The 19,236-nt window shown below is 34.1% G+C and overlaps 1 protein-coding gene across 1 annotated transcript; it reads right to left on the bottom strand.

Moving 5' to 3' along the window:
* Positions 1-1,522: 1,522 nt before the first annotated feature.
* Positions 1,523-7,813, bottom strand: LOC111407461 (mechanosensitive ion channel protein 10-like). The gene is made up of 7 exons (XM_023036944.1): positions 7,660-7,813; positions 4,945-6,384; positions 4,723-4,843; positions 3,441-3,734; positions 3,158-3,360; positions 2,278-2,583; positions 1,523-1,979 (listed from the first exon to the last, which is right to left on the bottom strand). Exons 2-6 carry the CDS (start codon positions 6,363-6,365, stop codon positions 2,331-2,333), a joined length of 2,292 nt encoding a protein of 763 aa, XP_022892712.1. The 5' UTR covers positions 6,366-6,384; positions 7,660-7,813; the 3' UTR covers positions 1,523-1,979; positions 2,278-2,330.
* Between the last annotated feature and the right edge of the window lie 11,423 nt (positions 7,814-19,236).

Below are 19,236 nucleotides of genomic sequence, written 5' to 3' on the forward strand. Positions count from 1 at the left end.
AACTTTTTCTCAAGTTTAATATATATAATTAATTACGAACTATCCAATGAGCATAATATTAATATACTTATCTTCGCTCCATCAAGCTATAAATATTTGAACCAAATAAAATTGAATTATCACGTATATTACTTTATCAATAATTAATTAATTGACCCAAAATAATATAGGATTTAATACTATTTATCTTAGTCCATCAACTTTCGAAAATTATAAAAATATAGCAAATGGAACAAATAGTTTTATTATATAAAATTTTCAGAGCATTACATTAATAATTAATAGGACTGGACATTGGACCAATTCTTGATTTTTTTGTTTATTGAATCAACTGATCTGATCCAATTTTGTTAACACTGAAAAATATATAAAAAAAAAATTAAGAAATTCAAAGGTTAGTAATTTTGTAAATTCAATCGGGATAGTCAACCCCGATTGTACATGTAGCATGACCAATAAATATTTGAATGAGCTTGATAAGAAAAGAAAAAAACAATGTGATATTCAGTAAAAATGAATTTCATGATATTGGATCATAGAGTTAACTCGCGGGACAGATATTTCTGATGAATCCTCCACTTAACAGATTCCCGATCCAATGACTTGCGAACTGATATTGAATCATAGAGTTAACCCACGGTACCAGTGACCGCTATTTCGGTTACACATAAAAATTCTAAACTTAACCAACCATGCTCGTATAATGGAGTTTCAGACACTTATCTCGATTCAACATGGAAATCCGCAGGTTATGTTTTATCGAATTACGTTAGAATGGCGAAGTCGCCTGAATTCCTTCACAAGTTACCACAACCCGTACAAACTCGACCAGAATCTGATTCATGAATGATATATTATATTATCGGAGTCTGAATGTTCCATCTGGTATTCTGAAATGATACTTTAATATCAGATGTGCACCATACAATGCTCTGAAGCAGAAAACGTAAATTTGAGGATGCGTGCCATAAAGCAGGAATCAACCGTAATAGATTGAAGAAAAGATCGTTAAGTTATATAATTTATGTTAAATAATAAAAAAAAAATTGAGATTTTGCAGTAGTTTTAGAAATTTCATTTTTATAAATTATGAATTGTCTAGGGTGGTGTAATTTCCACAATGAAATATTTATGATAATTGGGGTCCAAGTTAAAATTTCATCAAAGGCATAGGTTTCATGTTATGTTCGATAATAGTAAATAGACGAATATTTCACATGCACCTCCTCTAGTCGAAAAGTGCTACATGTACAACAAGTTATACATCAACTTATACAGCCCCTCTCTCACATATAAAGGGTGGGGCCAATGATTAAAATAATTGCGGGTCCCAGTCCCACACATGAGAGAGGGCAGTAAAAATCAAGTGTTGTTCAAGTATATTTTTCCATCAGCTTAAGACACTTGAAAAAGTACATAAAAATTCAGATCACTGACAAATAATTTTCAAGTTCCCCTTTAAAGATGAGAAGGGATTTTCAAAAGTCAGAAGCATGATCGTTTAATTCAACCAAACACAAAGTAAAGGAAATCATTAAAGTAAATTTGGCACCTAACTCAATATAGTTGCTTGTACATCTCAAGTTAAAACTAAAACTAAAAGCTAAAATACATGAAGATTAATGAAGACCAGATATTTATACACTCAACAGCACTGTAATGTCAATTTACAGGTTTCCAAGTTAACTAGCAGTAACTTCGAGTCAAGAATTAACCTGGTTAGCATTGCTTCTGAATGGTTATGGCATATCCTGGTAATCCGAACACAGGCAAACTGTTAATTTCAGTCAGAAGCTAGAATGTGCTTAAAAAAATAAAAAAAAGGATAAAGGCACTATTTCAAGCTTTACAAAAAGCCCTCCCCATTTGTTAGCAGCACCTGAACTGAAACAAGATGTAAATGTGGAATATCTCCTGATATGAAGAATAGTTTCCTGGTCAAAATTATTTTCTCAAGGTTGTGTTCCAGGTCTGTAAATCTACAAGTAAATATTGTTCAGATTCAATACTTCGAGCATGTTTGGCTAAGCTTACAAAGTTTTACTCTAACTTTTTCAGATAAGTTTGGAAGCAAAAGGTTACTTAAAATATCATTCATTTTTTCTAAGCTTTATTTTTAATAAATTAGCGAAGTACACCATATTGATTCTTTTGAAGTATACCATATTAATCCTTTCAAGATATTATTCAACTGTACTCAACAATTTACGAAGCTTATTGAGTTATATAGCTTGCACTTCTTGGTTCAATCATTGCTGAGCAAATGAGAGCACTTACTTGGAAATGCAACACATGAGCTTTCGAACAAGAAGATAAAATCATCTGGTGGTTCAGGTCTTCATGGTTCCCGACTCAACAAGATTAACTTCTTGGGGAAGAAGATCATATCTGATATTCAACTCTTCAAATAATGCCTTCATCTCGAGGACCAGCTCAGTTCGTCGTCGGTTCTTCTCACTGAAGTCTTGAAAGTTCATCGTGTGATTGAAAAAGAGAGCCATTTTAATCTTGTTCATATTTTCAATCTCCTTCACGACTACACTGTGATTAGGATGCCACTCTTGGGGATTTTTCTCCAAATACCTGACAATTTAAAATGCAATAAGGGGACAAACTAGAAAACACAAGAACTGAACCAGTCGAGCCTATCTAGTTTTCAAAACCTTGAATGTTCAGTGCAAAGTTCAGATCATTAACATTTAACTTGAGAAATTTATAGGTTCTTCATACTTGCTTGGAAATTTAAATGCTGTTCCACCACTGGTACAACCAGACAGGCAAGTCAGCATTGTGGAGAACAAAAGAGCTTAGTCCAACAATGCACAAATAATGAGACCATCTCTTAAAATTTCCCAAAACATTAAGAAATATGAAGGATATGTTACAAGCTAAGATTTTAAATTAAATTAGTTTTACCATATTTTAGGATGATATTAATTCATGCCGACGTGAGAATACTGCCCAGATACAGAAGCATTTGTCTAACTCATTTATACTTGAAAAAACGTTAATTCTTTTCAAGATAAATAATCAATATAATTATTCCTGTAGCAGCTCGAATTAGGATAATTTCATTTTTCCAAAGAGAAGTATGGGTAAACTACTAGTTCTTGGTAACTAACAACATCAAGGAACATAAAGGAAGACACAAACTTACTTCTTTATTTTTTCTTTCAAAGCACCTATTTTCTCCACAGGTGTTTTGAAATCAATGGAGAACTCAAACGAATCACCCATATCCGGGCTTCTATAGAAATTGCTGATGGGCTTGGTAGCCAAAACAGAATTTGGATAGTATGTTTTCTCGTTATCAAATTTCAGGAAGACCGTAGTCAATAAATTCATCTCTTCAACAATCATCTGTAAGATTATAAGATAACAAATATGAACAAGCAGGATTTAATAAACACGTGACATAATGCAACTGGAGAACAATTTACCTGAACACCATCAATTACACAACGATCGCCAACATCAAAAGGATGCATCACAAATACAAATATAATAGCTTCAAATATGGTCTTGCAAGTATTTCCAAACATAAATGCCGCCACAACAAGCTGGGATGAGAGAAAGACGATCACTCTGGTTGTTGCTATACCCGTCAAGAGAAGCCATATTATGATTGAGATAACAATCAGGATCCCGGAGACTAGTTTATTCAACTCTTCAACACCTGTTTTAGCATCGTTCAGAGCATGTGCTAGTGCTTTGCGATCTTTGTATACTTTCACCTGTGCAAGTAAAACACATATGAATGTTAAGAAAAGCAACTTCCTTCACCAATCAGATTATAGATTGTAGCTCCTTTTTCTTTTCTAGAACTGTTAAAGACTGAAGTACAACTTAGGTAATGAGCTATCGTTTATTTTTTTCTCTTTCTTTTAATGTAATTAAGTGTTTACTGTTCCATGTATTGAAACCTCAACTTCGAAGTGCTCAACTGTAAAAATGAAATTAGAATCCATCACATAAATGAGGAAACTGTTATAATTTTCATGACGCTGATAAAAACAATGTTGTGTACATGGCTTATATAGAGTGGAACACAAGTTCCCTGGATCAAATAGGCCGATGCTGGAGCAAAGCGGAGTGCAATGAGGGGAGCGTAGCACACTGAACGGAACGGAGCGATGACATACTGTCTAGTTGCTAGAGATGCCGAATGATTTGGGGGTGTGGGAGCAACGCCCCCACGGTACGATACATGGGTATTTTCTTGTACGGATCTTAAAGTCTTATATGGACCCAGACTAGGGTTACTATAAATAATATGTTGTAACCCCATTTTTCACTATTGAATAAAATTATCTCTGCTTCGCTCTAGTAAATTCTTGTGTTGATTTCTCTATTTCATCTCTTTATTCTTGCACATAAAATCCAACAAGCAACAAACGCCATTTAGCACTTCTTGATAATGTTTGTAATATTCCTTTGTTTTTTAAGCACTCGTCTTCTAAGATTAAGCATCACACGAAAAAAGAAAACCTAAGTTTCTCTTTTAGAGGAATGGACCAAAGAGAATAAGAAGAGCAGTAATCTCAGAGCACGCAATATGTCAAGTTTTGAACATCATTCTAGTTATTGAAGAGCTGGTTGTATAATACTTCTGAAAGCATTTTCTGAGCTATTCCAACTTACAAAGAAATCACTATTCGAGCAAAGAAATTTGAGGTCGGTCCATACTTCCTACTAACAAGAGTTCAAAAAGATCTCACGTACCACCCAGTCTATCAAAGTTTTCTTGTCAATATGCCCAGTGTTTGCCAAGTCAATCATTGGGAACACAAGATCCACCTCCTCTTTAATCATGAATCTCCTTACGTCCATTTCATCAATGTACCTATATCCACAGTAGTAATGTTGTGCAACAGTTAACAATGCATAGGAGTGATGAGATAAACACGAATGCGTGAAAAAGTTTCAAGGGCTGGATTTGCTCACTTGCAATCAGATTGAGCTACATTTCTGAAAATGTGATATGCAGCAGCAATTGCCTCCTCCTCATTCGTGATCTCCATATCCTCCTGTTCATTGTCTTCGTAAACACTTGCATCAATCGCGCTAGACAGAGTGGTCAAACCTGAATTAGATACAACATCGACCAGCATCTTCATTGTCCAAGCAGAGACTTTTTCTCGTTTCATCTGGTGGAGTTTATTGATATCAATAATCCCTTTCTCCTTTTTCTTGTCTTCCTTTCCCTTCTTCCGTGTATTCAAACTAAATTGACTTGCATTACTGCGTGATCTCCCCAACATCTGAGCTGACTCCATAACTGGTGGCCCGGATAGTATCAGCAGAATATACTGATGGAATAATGCCTCTTGAATCCGGTTAAAGAATGTGTTCACATGGAATGATGATGCCAAAATCTTCAGAAACAGCGTCTTCAAGAGCCACAAGACTGCACCAATAAGCAATGAAGCAATAGTCCAACTAATGAATTGCATAATACGGGTGACAACATGTGATCCCTCGAACCCTTCGTGGAATAGTAAAACCCAAGTAGCGAGAATCAAGCTCAACCAAATGCAGACCTGGACGCTCTTTTTTAAACCATAGACAAAATACAACACCTTATTCTTCAACAAAAAGTTGAGCTCTATCAACAATACAATAAAATGAACCAACCATTTAGAAACTAACTTGCCACTAAATGTCACCAGAACAAGGACACACCATTTCCAAATTCTCAAATCCCCAAACCTCCAAGAACGCACCTTGTCCACAGTCAAGCTAGCAATCAAGAACCCAAGAATGCACAGAAACAGTATCCATTCTATCAAAACCTTCTTTCTCACTTTCCTATACTTCAACTTTCTCCTTTTACTCACCTTCTTATATATTTCTTCATCATCAACCACTCCAACACCCCCATAAGATGACCCCAACGGCGTCCGTGGAGTTATAGACACGGTTCTTAAGACCTCTTTCGGTGTATTAGTTGTCGTAGCACTGTTTTCAACTTTCCTATTAGGTGAAGCTTGACTAGATTGCATCCCATATCCATTTTCCTCAAGCATGTTAGTATCAATAGGGACCGACGGTTCGCCAAATCTTGATTTGGGCTTTGAGTAAACAGACCTTGAAAGAGATTTTCTCCGAGTGAGAGTCTCGTTCATCGGAATTTTAGGAGGCATACTGGGGCTTTGGCTGAACCCTACAATTTCTGGCGAAGGGCAACTCATTAGGACATGATTTTGAGTAGTAGAAGGCAAATCATTTGATGTTGTACGAGGTGGATCAACTGAGTTTTTTAACTTTTGATCCTTTGGAGAATCTGTGCGGGGTAATTTCGAATCTCTATCCTCTCCACAGATGTTAACAATTACATCACTTGATGTTTTCTTGTTCTCCGTCATGTTTATTTCAATTAAAAACCTGCCAAACCAAACACAAAGCAATGCAAAATTATTATGCCTAATCCTTCATCAACACGTAAAGTCTGACAGCCTCAACTCTTCATAGAATTCCAAAACTTTCGGAAAGCTACTACTTTCCAGAATATAGAAATGTTGAAAGAATAAAAGAACAAAAGAATAAAACCCAGTTGCATTTATCTTTTTGGCACAAGGTTAAAGCACTCGCCAAAATTTAGAAGTGTAAGACAGACTATAACAAAAAATAAAATGCGCCAAAAGAAAAATGTATTTTTTGGGGCCTGCATTTTAACCGGAAAGTGCACCGAAGGCTGAAAATCTGAGAAACGCGTGGAAATGGTAAGATGGATTTCAGACACGTTTTACTTCTAACACCATAATCTAATCCTACAATTTAGAGCAACAAATAACACTTCAATAGAGAAAAGAAAAAAGCAGGAAGGCTACTTCTATTTACCGCTGCTAGGGCTGGGCAAATCTCCCGAACCGAACCGACCGAACCGAACCCGATCCGAACCGATCCGAACCCGACGGTTCTTGTCAAATTAAATACCCGAACGGGTATCTGAATTGAGAACCGACGGGTACGGTTCGGTTCTCGGTTCTAGACCAAGAACCGAAGAACCGAATAAGAACCGAATCTTTCTAATTTTTTTTATATTGAGTAAATCAAATTATTTTAATTTTAATTTTTTCTAAACAAATTAACAAATTAATGATTTCTAAATCCAAAATTTTGGCCCAATAATTTGTTTCATTTCTAATTTTTTAATTTTTGACCCAATTACCCATTTTATTGTTTCATTTCTTAGCCAAACAAGATCAAATCCACTAAATAACCCTAAACACCTACAATAAAGTGCATAACGTTGTCTCGACTCTCGCACTCACTCTCGCAGCCTATCTAATATTCCAAAACCTATACAATCGTCGGCCGACACTCTGACCTCCGATCGAAGCCGTGACTTTCCCTGACTGAAGCTTTGATCGTAGCGATCATTTGAACAAGGTAGTTTACTAATCTCTGACATTCCAAAACTATTGAATGTATCATTAGTCATATTTATATAACGTTATTATAAATGTTAAAAAATTTAATTATAGTACAGAACCGAACGGAACCGAACCGATCCGAACCGAACCGAATGGAACCGAACCCGAACGGTTCCATAATTATATTTGGACCCGACGGTTCCATTTACTAGATACCCGAAAAGTTTGGTTCGGTTCGGTTCTAAAGAGAACCGAACCGAACCGACCCACGCCCACCCCTAACCGCTGCTGTAGAAGAAGATGCTGTGTGCGAAGAATTCCCCTGTACAAGGCTCGCTCAATGTCCTCTGAAAAGGCTTCATAAACAGGAACCAGGTTTCAAACTAGACGAAACCCTGTTTATCATGCCCAGTTTGGGCTCATTTTTCCAAAGAACACATTTTTAAAAGCTACTTGTACGAACGAATTACACAGACGAGTTAATCGAATTGGATTCCAAAAATCAAAATTAAATCGACCAATAAGCCCTCAGTAGTAATTTTTTATCCCAAAAATTCGATTTTGACCCTTATTTCACTATTTCAATCGTCATTTTTGATTTTTTCACTCTCATATTTTTCTCTCTAATGGTCAAAAAATCAATTCTTATAATTACTAGCGAACAGGCCCTAAGTGTTGCCATCTCGATATCTGTAAAATTGTCTTGTACAATTTATCTATACAAGTATTATTTTGATTTAATTAAAATTCATTTTCAATTTCATTTTTCCATAAAATAAAATTACAATAAATTTAAAATATTTCCTTATTTTGTAATCAAATATTCTCTGAAAATTTGTTATTTCAAAATCTGTTTGGGAATGATTTTTTCCCAAAAAAAAATAATTTTTTAATCGTTATTTCACTATTTCAACGTTATATTTGACTTCTTACCTCACAAATAGACCTCACTTTTTTCCTAATAATAAAAAAATCAATTTTTAAAATTACTTCCGAACAGACTCTATATTTTATTACAAAATTTGATTTAAACGGAATCATTATGGGAGTTAACATAATTTTTAAATTATATTTTCTTTTAATAAAATAATTTGCACGTAAATTTATAAATTTTTTACTTTTAATTGCACATTCTTTAAACAAATCATTTCTCACAATTTTTTTCTCATAAAAATTTACGGACCAAGATATTTTATCCTCCTTTTGTCTGTAAGATAGCCTTGTGTGAGAGGGAGGAAAAAGTAAACATTGGGCGGTGGTGTACTGCGGAGTGGATTGAGATGGACCTGTCAGGCACATTGTTTGAGGATAAAAAAAGCTGAAACAACAATAGAGACAAGGATTTTAACAAGTGTAAGGGCATCGATTGCATTGCACCAAGATGCACCAAAAATGATGTAATAATATTCATTATACTAAAAAAAAAAAAAGGTTGAATCCCAACCTTAGGGGCCCCCACCGACCCTGCCCTGGGTCATTGTGGAGGAGATAAATCGCAGGATGTGACTCCCAGGAGCCAGGGTGGAGAGCACATGGATAGGCCAATGCTATTAACCCATATGGTAACTCCCGCTTGCAACAAAGCCAATTCCACCTTGCGGGGAATCGAACTCTGCACACTGCCGCGCTGAGCTCTATCCGCCCTCCCCTTTGCCACTGGGAGATATGCCCTGGGGGGGCATAATATTCATTATACTATTTTTTACACCAACTGGTACAAGGTTCGTTTCACCCTAATTTTTCATTCTTTAAAGATAATCGTCAAGAATAGTTGTATTATTTTCGTTCTATAATGATGATGATGATGATGATGATGATGATGATGATGATGATGATTATAATGATGATAATTATTACTTAATTAATTATATTATTAAAATTTATTATTTTTAATAATATAATCAATAATAATGTTATTGACCAAATCGGTAGTGTATTTTAAAAATTTTTAAACTCTTCGATCATGCATTACAGCCTGTTTTTAACCATGTTTTTATAGCAAAATTCTTTGAACAAAGCACGTGCGATGCGCGTGTGAAGAAATTCTATTTTATTGACAGTTATATCAAAACTAATTTTCTAGATATTCTTGAAATATAAAAAGGAAAAGTTAATCCGTTAAGCTAGTCTTATTTTTGAGGATTAAAGGAAGGTATACGTACGTTCAAAGAAATAAGAACGGGGATTTACAAACAAGCCGAGGAAAATGTGCGGTGCACATTATTTTTAAATTTTTACGAGTCCTGTGAAAATTTATGGCCAATATTTCTGTCATATACAAATATTTTCCACTATTTTACTTACTTTATTTAATTTTAGTTTCCTTAAAAATATGATGTAAATAAAGTATTCTAAGTTGGGTCTATTAGTCAAAAATACAATATTTGAAAAACATGGCAAGAATCCCCTTATTTAGAGCTTGTTTGCCACTTTCTCCTCCACTATGAGAGAAAATATAGAGTTTTAAATAATATTTTTTGAAGAATCTGTGGTTGAATTTAGAGAAACTTTATTGATATTGTGTGTAAAATAGAGATGACAATCGGACTCGTCGGCTCGACCCTGGAAAAAGCCAAGCTCGCCCCACCTAAAAAAGCTCGAGCTCTTTCGGCTCGAGACTCGATTCTATCAAGCCCCATTTTGAGGCGTCGAGCTGAGCCCGAGCCGACCCATGTGGCTTGTCCGCTCGACTGACGAGCCTTTATTTCAATAAAAAAATAAAGGATTTACGGCAGCAATAGCCTATATATTATTTAAAAAAAAAAACTAAGTCTATCGGGCTCGGCTTGGTAAGGCCCGTGCTGAAAACTCGGGTCGAGCTCGCAAAAAAGCTCAGATAATTTTATTCGAGTGAGCTCGAACCTCGAATTTCAACTTGACTTGTTGACACCATTACTATAGAATATTTCATTATGTGAATGTGTGGTAGAGAATGTTACTGTAGTATACAATTTAATTTGTTAAAAAATGACAAGCATGGCTTAATACAAATGAATAGTGAACTTGTTGAAAGAAATTTGATGATTCTTAGAATTATTGACAGAAAAAGATCATTAGTATATTTTCTCAACAAAAAGTTACACTCATCATCGTTTTCTAACTTTCCATTTTAAAAACTAGAATTTAAGCTCCTATTTGTCTGCCATTATTTTACATTCTACTACATTATTTGTTTACCGGACTCATTATCAACCATACATTTTAACGCAAATGAAAAACTTTTTATTCTTTTTAACTACCCATTCTCCATCAATTTAGTATTCCATATTACATTTTTCAAAATTAAATGGGTTTAAACACACCCTATTTATTCATTGAAAATTGAGGTATATACTACACCTCATCCCACCTCACTTACCCACGCACATTTAATCCATTCTTTCCCAATTCTCATATTCACACTCCGCCTCTTCACCTTCACCAGACATTTGTCGCCATAACCACCGAAATGCCAACTCCTCATCAACTATTCAACTACCCCTTCACCTCTACTGTAGAGCATCTCTAAAAAATCCTCTATTTTTAAAGAGTATCTTTAAATTTAAAGAGTAATTTATTTATACACTCCAACAAACTCTTTATTTTTATTCTTTATTTTGTTTTTTCCAATGAATTTTTAATAATTTCTCCACATATTTTTATTTACTTATAATTTTTAAGGTATTAATGACCAATCAATTTAAATGTAATTTGAAAATTTTAAATTGTAGGGTATTGAAATTTGTAATGTATTAAATATAATCATTGCAAATTAAAAATAGAGAGTGTGTTTGGCTTTCTAAATTTGAAGAGCCAAACACACTCTTTATTTTTAAAAATTAAAATAGAGTCTCTTGAGCCCATTTTTAAGTATTGATTCTTTAAAATAGAGAGTGTTTTATGTTTAAAGAGTCTATTGTAGATACTCTTAAAGCCCATTGAAACCCGTTCCCGCCTGTCATCAACTTGCTTTCACTGCTACCGCTATACAATCTTCATTGGGACTAAAATTCTTGTTCTTTTTTGCTTCTCCATCCAGTAGTGCTATCAGAGTTTATGCTTTTGGGAGAGAAGAGAGAGCTCACGATTATCCACTCTTTAGTTGTCGCCTATTCGGATAGTTGTTTTTGTTTAATCTTTGCAGATGTTGTGACTGGATATGGAGTTGGTTCTCTATTTGGTGGTGGTGGTTGTGGATTTGCAATAAAGACGATAATTTGGATGCTGTCGAAGATGGTGGAGTGGAGTGGGGTGGGTTGGGGTGAATGATGTATGTGACAAATTAATTGGATAAATTTACTTGATAAATAAATTTTGACCAATAAAACTTGTTTGCGACTAAAAAATTATTGTGAACAACAAATTGTTTTTGTAATTGTGACTAATGTATTATCGTGACCATAAATTGTATGTTATTGTGACTATAACATGTTTAATTAAATTATAGATCACAATATTTTATTAGTAGATCACAAATCGTGGCCATTTGATTTTGAAATTTTTTTACACATTTGTAATTTTTGAAATTGTATTTTGAAACATTTATAATTATAAAATTTTCCCTTTTACCTATCATTGTGTAACCATGGTGAAATGGATAACTTCTTCTTTTTTTACTCGTAAAATGGATATTTTCTTATGTTGTTGTCATAATTAAAGTAAAGTTGATATTAACTCTCATATACTAACTCTTTGTGGTTGTCCTTTAGGAATTATTAGAAAAATGACTCATGAAAAAATTCTTTTATTGTTTCGAATCTGTCTTAACTGTAAGTGCATTCGCTATTCGATTCCTTCCTCAATCTCACAAAATTTGGATTCCAAAGTCTGTATCTTTTCTTTACTTTTAAGTGACACGGGAAAAGTTGATACTAAGTTCACTTTCTCCGTACTAACTCTCTGAGCAAAAAATTTCAAAACTTTTGAAGTAAAGATTGCAAATATTGTCATGTAATTGTGTTTATAAATCGATAAAAATGAGTTGTGGATAGGTGTGTTGTATTTCTAAATCTTATAAATATGAAAATAAAAAATTGTTTAACTTTGGTCAATTGATTACCAACACTCGATAAACATAATACGTTGAACTACCTTAACATGATTCTATGTTTATATAGGCTCAATAGGTTGCAAAGAGGCTACATTTGCATAGCAAACATTGGTGCCAAGAAAGAAAAATAAGGAAAGTATAAATTGGCCTAAAAGATAAGTCCTATACTGTCACAGTTATTGTTTACGTTGAGATCAAACATTGTTAACTTCTATCTTCGAGACATGTTGCATGCTACTCACTCATCATCTCATCACGTCTATTTAAGTAATGAGGAACATCTTAGTGCAAATAGATATTTGGTTATGCAATTGGAGCGTTAACTTATCTTGCAAACTGCACTTGACTTGACATAGTTTTTCTGCAAATCTCCTTACAAGATATAGCTCTATATCAACTCGAACATATTGGAATGATAATAAACATTTCTTTCGTTACCTAAAGGGCACTGTTAATTTGAGATTATTATATTTTCAAAAGTCGGGATTGCTTTAATGGGATATGCAAATGTAGGTTATCTATCTGACCCACATAAAGCTAAATCATAAACGGAATATATGTTTACATATGGAGGAATAACTATATCATGAAGACCTATGAAGCAATCATTGACAATAATATCCTCAAATCATTCTGAAATTATAACAATACATGAAGCAGATCGAGAACGTGTATAGTTGAGGAACACGACACATTATATCTAAGCATCATGCAAGTTAACTTCAATAAATGATAATCCAACAATTTTATATGAAGACATTAATGCAACTTGTATTGTGCAACTCAAATGAGACTATATCAAAAGTGACATGAAGAAGCATATTTCTTTAAAATTCCTTCATACACATGAGTTTCAAAAGAATGGAGACATCGATGTTCAACAAATTCCTTTAAGTGACAATGTGACCGTTTATTCACAAAAGTAATACCGACATGCACATTCAATAAATTGGTTTAAGAGATTGGAATGCATCGACTCAAATATATTTAGCCATCAATATCAGGAGGAGTAGCTGTACTATCTTTTTTTTCATTTATGTTTTATCTCATTGAGTTTTCTTAACAAGGTTATAACAAGGCAACATTTATTTTTAATACTCCAAAAATAATTGTACTTTTTTTTCCTTTGTTTAATTTTTATCAAACAAAATTTTAACGAGACAAATATTTTGTAACGTATCATTCAATGGAGTATTGTAAATAGTAAATTTATTAGTGAATGATAATTGTACCTGCAACTCCGAAAATTATTACCATTGTATCCCTAAATCTTTCCTATAAATATAGAGCTTTTGTTTTTAATTAAAAACACCTAAATTTATTGACTTTTATCGTCTCTTCTATTTTTCTCTCTTTTTCATAACAGTATAAATATTATCAATATACAGAATAAATTTATGTTGAATTTTTTAACCCCAAGTGTAAATTCTTACTCCCTACCCATTTCCTTCTAGATGTGAAAAAATGACCTTGTATTTAGACTAATTAAAGACTTATTTGATACACTAAAATAATAGAATTGCACACACGAAGCCAAAAGGGGTTAAATTATTTTTATGTTCTACAAATTTAAGTAGCTCTATTACATAAGCTCAATGAAAGATAGAATTAGTGGCTCATTTAATTCTATATATTATTTAATGACACTTGGTGTTAGGTGTTATAAAAATAGTGGTGCTAAATAACATTACTCCACTGTCATTTTAATTAGCACATGAGAAGAGACTAAATCAAAGTTATAGTTTAAATCAATATCTACATTATTCAACACAAAGGGGTTTTTAGGGGGACTCTTAAGGTATTGAATTGAATAAGATTAAACCCCCTTTTGAATTTCATTTTTCTAAGAATGAGAGTGAAAAATTTAATCATTACGGGACCCACAAAAGAGATGAAAGTCAAATATAGTGGCTTGATATGATAGATAACGATCATATTTTTAATTTTTGTTCCAAAGAATAAGAATCAAATGAGGGCTAAATAATGCAACTAATAAATTTTTATCATATAATTCTTTTCCTTAATCATGTCTCGAATTTGTGTTCTTGAGAATTTCTCAACCAAAATGGCACCCGAGCTTGGTGAAAACAAAATTTAAATAAATTATATTGTCACCTTTTTGACATTTTAATTTTAAACGAGTCAACGTCATATATATATATAATATCGAGTACTGCTATTATTTATATAAATGAATATTGTGAGTTTGTAGAATTTCGATGAAAAAAAAATCAAGCTTAAAATAAGAGATGTTATGAAAGTAAAATCCAAATTAAATAATTTATGAACCTTCTAATAAATTAATTTTTGGACAACAAAGTCGAAAATGTGAACACAAAAATGCTTACAAAAGACCACTTTTGCTAGATACCGGCAGCACCATAGAACGTGAATACTGGTCCGTCCAATCTCAAACCACATTAGTATATTTCAATTTATTTAATGGGTAATTAGCACAAAACGTCCCTACCTTTCTATGTTTTTGTGGAAAACGTCCTTACCTTTCGTTTTTTGGCGGATAACACCCCCACCTTTACCTTTTTTTGTGCAAAACGTCCTTCTGTCAACTCCTCGTTAAAATGTTCCATTAAATCAAAAGGTAATTAGTACAAAAGGTCCATACCTTTCAATATTATTGTGCAAAACATCCTTATCTTTCATTTTTTGGCATAATTAGCACAAAAGGTCCCTATATTTCAATGTTATTATGCAAAACGTCCCTACATTTAATTTTTTAGCATTTTCACCCCTATTTTTCATCTTTCATTGCGAAAAAGGTCATTTTCGTCCATTTTTTCAATAAAATGACGATTTTACCCTCCTATTCAAATAAAACAAAAAGAAAAGATGAATAACCAACTGCAACCATAGTCCTTAAATTTTTAAAAAATTATAAAGAATTCATAAATTCCCAACCACCACCACTTTCACAACATATCAAGCTGCCAACTATAAATCAACATAATACCACATTTCTGCCACCATTCCCACCAGACTCTGCCACCGTAAATGTGGTTGTTTTGGACAGATTTGTGACCAATACTATGAGGAGGATATTGGGAAGAGTGAGGCAAGGCTGGTGGTGGTGGAGTCCGATAGGTGCTGTGGCCAAAAGGTAGTGCTATATGGATCTATAGGTGGTGGCTTGGTGGGGTTATTAAAGTGGCGGTAGTGAAAAGTTTAGAATTTATCTGTAATGTTTTAAAAGATTTAGGACTATGATTACAATTAATTATTTATTTTTCTTTTCTTTTCCTTTTGTTTTATTTGAATAGGAGGGTAAAATCGTCATTTTATTGAAAAAATGGATGAGAATAACCTTTTTCGCAATGAAAGGTAAAAGGTAGGGGTGAAAATGCTAAAAAATGAAAGGTAGGGACATTTTGCACAATAATATTGAAAGGTAGGAACCTTTTGTGCTAATTATGCCAAAAAATGAAAGGGATGGACATTTTTCACAATAATATTGAAAGGTAGGGACCTTTTGTGCTAATTACCTTTTGATTTAACGGAACATTGTAACGGAGAGTTGACAGAAGAACGTTTTGCGCAAAAAAAGGTAAAGGTGAGGGTGTAATCCGCCAAAAAACGAAAGGTAAGGACGTTTTTCACAAAAATATCGAAAGGTAGGGACGTTTTGTGCTAATTACCCTTTATTTAATCTAACGTTGTAGTATTCAATTGTCGCCACTATCTGAATCTTTCTACGTGTCGGTTATATTCAATTTCTAACAAAGGTTTCATTGTATTGAAAATTTTAAAAAAACTTCATACTTCAGTACAGTATGGAGCACTTGAGCAAGTCAATAGTTTATTACGAAAAGTACACATGAGAAGAAATTCGTGTTTCCACCCTTAATTAATCCAACTATTAATGAAATGAACCCAAATTACAAGAAATAAGTGGTAAGTAAATGTACATTACAATACTCATGGTCATAGGATACATGTGGTCAAATTTAGTCCTGACAGACTAATTAAGTATGTATGTATATCCCCTCCACACATACTAACAATAGAGTTATGCTATATGTACAGTTAGTTTGACAAATGATGAGATGATATGTATTTTGGTCCTTGTTTTGAATTTTATTTATTCATTCTAAATGTTGAAATGGATGTCACCTCATCATGTGCAACGAAGGTGTAAACATCATCTCCACAAGTAGCTTAGTGCCTTAATCCTTGTTTGAGCCCTATTATTTTCAATTTTTCCAATCCATTTCTCAACAGTTGTGGTCCCCTAGACCAAAAGGACGGTTATCTGACAACAGTTGAACTTGCGTGTTTTAGGTTGTAAGAGGAATTTTGAAATTATTAACTTTCCAAATCTGCCCTTCAATTGATGGGTACGTGGCTTTCAAAAGATGGAGGGCAAGGATGTAATTTTCCAATTGTTTCTGAGGGCAAAATGGTCCAGCATTTTCAACGGCATCATTTTCTTGACAAAAATTTGAACTTTTTGGCACAAGTTATCAGACTAGTACTATAGCAAAATGAGATGTGAAGAAAAAAATGGAAAAGAATGGGGACCATACGGTGGCTTAATTGTAAACAAAATACAAAACCACTTCTTGTAACAATGTTACAAGAGTAAGTCCTATCCTTGAATTCTTAAAACTAAGTGGCTAGTGCTACCCTCATTAGCTCACTTGTCTAGCTTTGTGCATTCTGAACACGACAAAAAATTTTGTTCCATTGCACTTCATGTGCCAATAGTTTATATGAACATTCTCCTTTATTATTTTTAACCATCTTGTTGAAATTTCTGTAGAAAAACAATGGAGAAGAAACTATATGAGCAGCAATTGAGGACAGTGTAGAATCCTTAAACTTCCTCAAGAAGATTCACTGATCTTGATAGATGTATTGTTACTTCTTTTGTAGTTACACCTACTCATATAGCAATAATGCTTGGACATAAAGAATTCGTATTCACTCTTCTACAGCGAAAGCCTGAACTAGCTGAGGAGTTAGATTCTTGGAGTTCATCATCTCTTCATTAAGCAGCAACGAAGAAAGATGTCGAAATTGCTAAACAATTAATTTCTGTCGATCCGTGTAAAGGGACGTATCCGCTGTTTCTCCTATTACTATTGCTTCTTTGGATCTAGATAATACCTAGTGATGAGTTGTTAAAACAAGAAAGTCACGCCCCTTTGGAATCTCATATATCTTATCTTGTGTGAAGCACCACTTCCTGCATATTATTCTCGCAAGTTTTCATTTTCATGACAAGAAAAATGAACAAATAATAAAAAATTCTTATTCAGTATTCCGCTTACCACTTGTCCTTTCATTTTCATAGATTGTCCAAATTGAGCATTTTTATCTGGTTTGGTTTGTGTACATCATCGACTATGTGAACATTGGCTGCTTTTTACAAAATTCTACAAAATATTTCAATTGTGCATGTACCCGAAAGTGCTAGTTTTTGGTAACAAGTACACCTGATATATACGTTCGATCGGCACTATGGGACAGTTTATCCAATTCCAATACAGCGTTGTCTAATTGAACATTTCCATCAAATTTCTGAACTTGAAACGTGCTTCTGCTCGCCCTCGATGATTTTTTTAGCTTTCTTATCATCTTCATTATCAAGCGAGTTGTATGACCGAATAAGAGAAGTGTCATGAGTCCAAGCCATACCAAGACTACAACCCCGGTGACACAACTAAGTATCTCTTTCCCTTCTTTAGATGTTAACACAATTATACTTATAGTGTAAGTTAGTGCTATTGTCGTAATAGCTACCCAATTAATCGCCATCAGTATCCACTGTTGGAAATAATACTGTGATTGAGGATATTACTCCTCAATCACAATCTTCCCATAGCATGCCAATGCCAATCACGTAATTGAAGGAGGCTAATTTACACGGTTTCCATTTCATTTACACGGTTTCCATTTCATTGTAAATTATTGATTTGTATTTCATTTATACTATCTTGTAAAGCTCTATATAATGCAATACGATACACCACTGAAATTAAGGTCGATTTTAATCATTCTTATGATATCAGAGCCAAGTGGTTTAACATACATACCACATATCCTGTTCTTCTTTTTCCCTTCATGGCTTCTAAAACTTCTGCCACCATTCTTCCTTTCAATACCTTAATCCACATGATCACCATTAAACTTTCCTCCTCAAATTATCTTCTCTGGAAAGCCCAACTCCTCCCTTTTCTTGATAATCAAGAATTATTAGGACATGTTGATGGCACCCTTATAGAGCCCCCAAAACTTGACGCTACCACTTCTCTCACACCAAGTGACAAATACCTAGCATGGAAAGCTATTGATCAGCGTCTCCTCAGTTTGTTACTTTCCTCCCTCACAGAGGAAGCCATGGCTGAGGTAGTTGGCCTCTCCACCGCATGAGACGTGTGGTTGGCACTAGAAAGTGCATTTAACCATCGTTCTAAAGCTCGAGAACTATGCCTTAAGGATGACTTGCAATTAATGAAACGCGACAATAGATCGGTTGTTGAGTATGCCCGTTCCTTCAAAGCAATTTGTGATCAACTACATGCAATTGGTTGTCCAGTTGATGGTACTGACAAGGTGCACTGGTTTCTCCGTGGGGTCGATACTGATTTCTTTAGTTTCTCCACAGCACAAATGGCCCAAACTTCTCTGCCCTCATTTGCAGATTTAGTCTCAAAGGCCGAAAGTTTTGAAATTTTTCAGAAATCCCTTGACTCATCTTCTCCAGCAATGACAGCCTTTACTGTCACAAAAAATTCCACCCATCATGGTGGCTCTTCTCGTAGTCATCGGGGTTGCTTCGGTAGGCGTGGCAGCAGTTCATCTGGTCGTGGACAA

This window comes from Olea europaea, chromosome 13 (genome assembly GCF_002742605.1).
Source record: "Olea europaea var. sylvestris chromosome 13, O_europaea_v1, whole genome shotgun sequence".
Taxonomy (NCBI): Eukaryota; Viridiplantae; Streptophyta; class Magnoliopsida; order Lamiales; family Oleaceae; genus Olea; species Olea europaea.

What these genes read in the sequence shown, in the direction of transcription:
- LOC111407461 (XM_023036944.1), bottom strand. Translation starts at nt 6,365, where the DNA reads ATGACGGAGAACAAGAAAACATCAAGTGATGTAATTGTTAACATCTGT. An exon ending in AAACTTTGATAGACTGGGTG is followed by an intron (nt 3,735 to 4,722) that starts GTACGTGAGATC and finishes TTACTTGCACAG; the next exon opens with GTGAAAGTATACAAAGATCG. An exon ending in TTGAAAGAAAAAATAAAGAA is followed by an intron (nt 2,584 to 3,157) that starts GTAAGTTTGTGT and finishes TTAAATTGTCAG; the next exon opens with GTATTTGGAGAAAAATCCCC.